Source organism: Fukomys damarensis, unplaced genomic scaffold (assembly GCF_012274545.1).
Source record: "Fukomys damarensis isolate Sample0158 unplaced genomic scaffold, DMR_v1.0_HiC HiC_scaffold_57423, whole genome shotgun sequence".
NCBI lineage: Eukaryota > Metazoa > Chordata > Mammalia > Rodentia > Bathyergidae > Fukomys > Fukomys damarensis.
In genome coordinates this window covers 1-3,006 of record NW_022958335.1, presented here as the reverse complement: position 1 = coordinate 3,006, position 3,006 = coordinate 1, and the positions used below count along the sequence as shown (strand labels likewise).

General features: G+C 41.9%; 1 protein-coding gene across 1 annotated transcript; it reads left to right on the top strand.

Annotated features, from left to right (window-relative positions):
* Nucleotides 1-342: 342 nt before the first annotated feature.
* Nucleotides 343-2,990, top strand: LOC104864956 (GREB1-like protein; the record flags this gene model as incomplete). The annotated part of the gene is made up of 3 exons (XM_010628282.2): nt 343-821; nt 1,489-1,608; nt 2,726-2,990. Coding segments are annotated over exons 1-3 (548 nt in total), but the record flags the coding sequence as incomplete, so codon positions are not given.
* Nucleotides 2,991-3,006: the final 16 nt, after the last annotated feature.

The following is a 3,006-nucleotide window of genomic DNA, read 5'->3' as shown; positions in this document are numbered from 1 at the left end:
ACCAGCCTGGGCTACACAGTGAGTTCCAGAACAGTCTCAACTACATAGTGAGACCCTGTCTCAAAAACAAACAAGCAAAAAGAAATGGTGATGTTGTATCATGGATATGTAGAAGTTCATTATGTTATTCTCTCTCCTTTTATTTATGTTTGGCTTTTTCCATGATGCAATGTTAAAATAATAATAATAGTTTTCCCCCATTCTACCACCTCCAAAGACTCCACTGGAAGTTATTCCAGCACCACGCATGGTGGTGCACGCCTGTAATCCCACACTTGGGAGGGCGAAGGAGGAGGACTGCAAGTCTAAGGCCAGCCGTGGCTACACAGTGAGTTCACTGCTTTCTGCAAAGCAGCCGCCATCTGATCAGATGCACACTTGAGGATCTGAGGAATCCTTACTGTAGGACTCCACCCACTCCTTAACCCAGCATGGACTACACAGCAAGACCTAGGCAAAGAAAAAACATGATTCTGAGGGATCTCTTGGGGGTCTTAGGAAACATGTTCTTCTAATTGACGCACGGCATCTAACTGTACCGAAGGCACTGCTTGGATGGTTGTAGCTGGCTTTATGGGACTGGGCTGAGTCCTTCACTGAGGTTTCCCCAAATCTCAAGTGTGAGGTTGCTCAAAGGGCAGCAGCACCGCAGAAAGCCATGTCCACCCCGCCTGAGTCCTTAGTAGCCCCCTCCTGTCCTACAGATGCTGCCAGTGGGAGCAGCAGCCATGGAGGGAAGACAGCCGCATCCATCTTCACCCCGGCCCGCCCAGGGAGCTACTCCTTGTCACCACGACCTAGTTATGCGGCTGTAGACCAAGGTACAGCACCCATTAGAGTACTGAAACAGTGCGCCTTGTAGTAGGAGAAGAACTACAGATTTTTGAACACTGAATGATCTGACACAGGCTCTGGAGTTTTTCCTTTGCTTGTTACACATGTCTTGAAGGTTTATGGTTGGTCTGAGCAATAATATTTAAATATCTTGGTGATTTTGCATTCAAGAGCCTAATTGGGTACTAAATGTTGAAACAAATGCATAAGAAAACATCTTTAAAAACCATGAATTTTGGGGCCGGGGATTTAGCTCAGTGGTTCTGCCACCTGCTTTGTAGGCACAAGGTCCTGAATTCGATCCCCGGTACCCAAAAAAACCAAAAATCATTAATTTTGCTGACTAGTGCACAGGACTCACTGTTCCTCTTTGTTGTATGACCCTGGACATAACACTTGTCCTACAGATTCACAGCAATGGTCATAGAATCAAATGAAATAATCTGAATAAAATTGTAAAACAGCATACAGATTTTTAGGTATCCTAGTCTGGTGTTGGATTCATTTGTGTGGCTTTTTCTAACTTTTTATCTTTACCTCTAGAAGAGTAACTTAGACCTTCTGAGTAAATCAAAGTAAAGATCCTATGTCACTTTGGCATTCACTTTTCGTCCACACTGCGGAGGACAAAGCTATCTTCCTTTTTATCTTCAGCTGCCATCTTCACTTGCGGACCACCAAAGAAAAGACACCGGGGATGGTATCCTGGGTCACCTGTCCCCCAACCTGGTTTAGTTGTACCTGTTCCTACAATTCGCCCCCTTTCAAGAACTGGTAAGATTTTAACAGAGAGTTAAACATTTTTAAAATTATTATTATTATTATTGTTACTCTGTTTGGTTTTGTTTTTGGTACCGAGGACCAAACTCTGATTTTGCACCTGAGAGGCAGGCAGCGGAACCAATGAGCTAAATCCCAGGCCCTTAATTATTATTATTAGCAAAGGTATCTTCTAGACTTGTTCTTTCCCTGAAAGCTTGAAGGTAAATTTCCTTCCTTGCATCCAAAATTCCATAAGGGCTCTGACAGTAGCTAATATTTTGGCCCCCTCACATCTGCTTCCCCTACAAGCACACGTACTATCACAATTGACTTTCATTCAGCCTTCAGCTTAGTTTTAATCCATAAAACTCATGATAAGCCATTCACAAGGCACAAATGGATGTGCTCTGTCAGTAGTGGCATTCGATTTGCCCTTCAGTGGTCTGATTCTTTGAGTGACCTGTACTTGTTACTCCTGGCTTCTGTGGTTTTGTCTGTGGCTAGAATCTGCAGGACCAACTGGTTCTCCTCCGTGCACTCCAAACTGTGGCTCTTTGGTGGCTACAGTTACACATCCAAACATTTGTCTACCTTGTGCTAAATAGACAACTCTTAAGTGTACCATTTCTAAGACAGGTGGGATTCTCTAAAAACTTAAATTCGTTTAAATGAATAACTTTAAAGACTGCATATTTACAAAGAATTATACCAGTGTGTTACTGTAGCTGTCTTCTGGTGGTACTGATTAATGATGAAGGTATCTTTCTTCATATTTGTCTGTTCTTTTCAAAGTTTACACAGTGGGCAAATATGCTTTTGGTAACCTGGGGAGTGGGGAGAAAAATACCCAACAAAATCCCAAAGATTGCGTGTGGAAAAAGAACCAGAAAACTACTAAAATGCCAAATGGTAGTTATCTCCTAATGCTATGACTATAGTTAGTTTTCTTCTTCCCTTTGTTTTTTTACTCCTAATTTTATATGATACACATTAACTATTTTAATAAAGATCCATAAAACTATTAGATTTATAAAATGTCTATATTTATGTGATCAGAACTGCATTTTTAATTGTATTTCCTTCAGTTTTCGTATCTAATCCTTCTTGTTAAACAACTTTTTTTTTCCAGAGCCCCTTTTATCTGCCCCAGTTCCACAGACCCCATTAACTGGAATTTTACAACCTCGGCCCATTCCTGCAGGGGAAACTGTAATGGTTCCTGAAAACCTGCTGAGTAACTCAGGAGTTAGACCAGTAATTTTGATCGGTAAGGCAAGGGAACACCAAGGTGCCTGTGTTCTCTGGAATCTGGGAATGTTTCTCCACGTCATTGTGGCTTTCCTCACACATTCATGCATGTATTCGTTTGATTCCTCGAGCTTTTATCAGTCAGCGTCCTCATGCTGTATT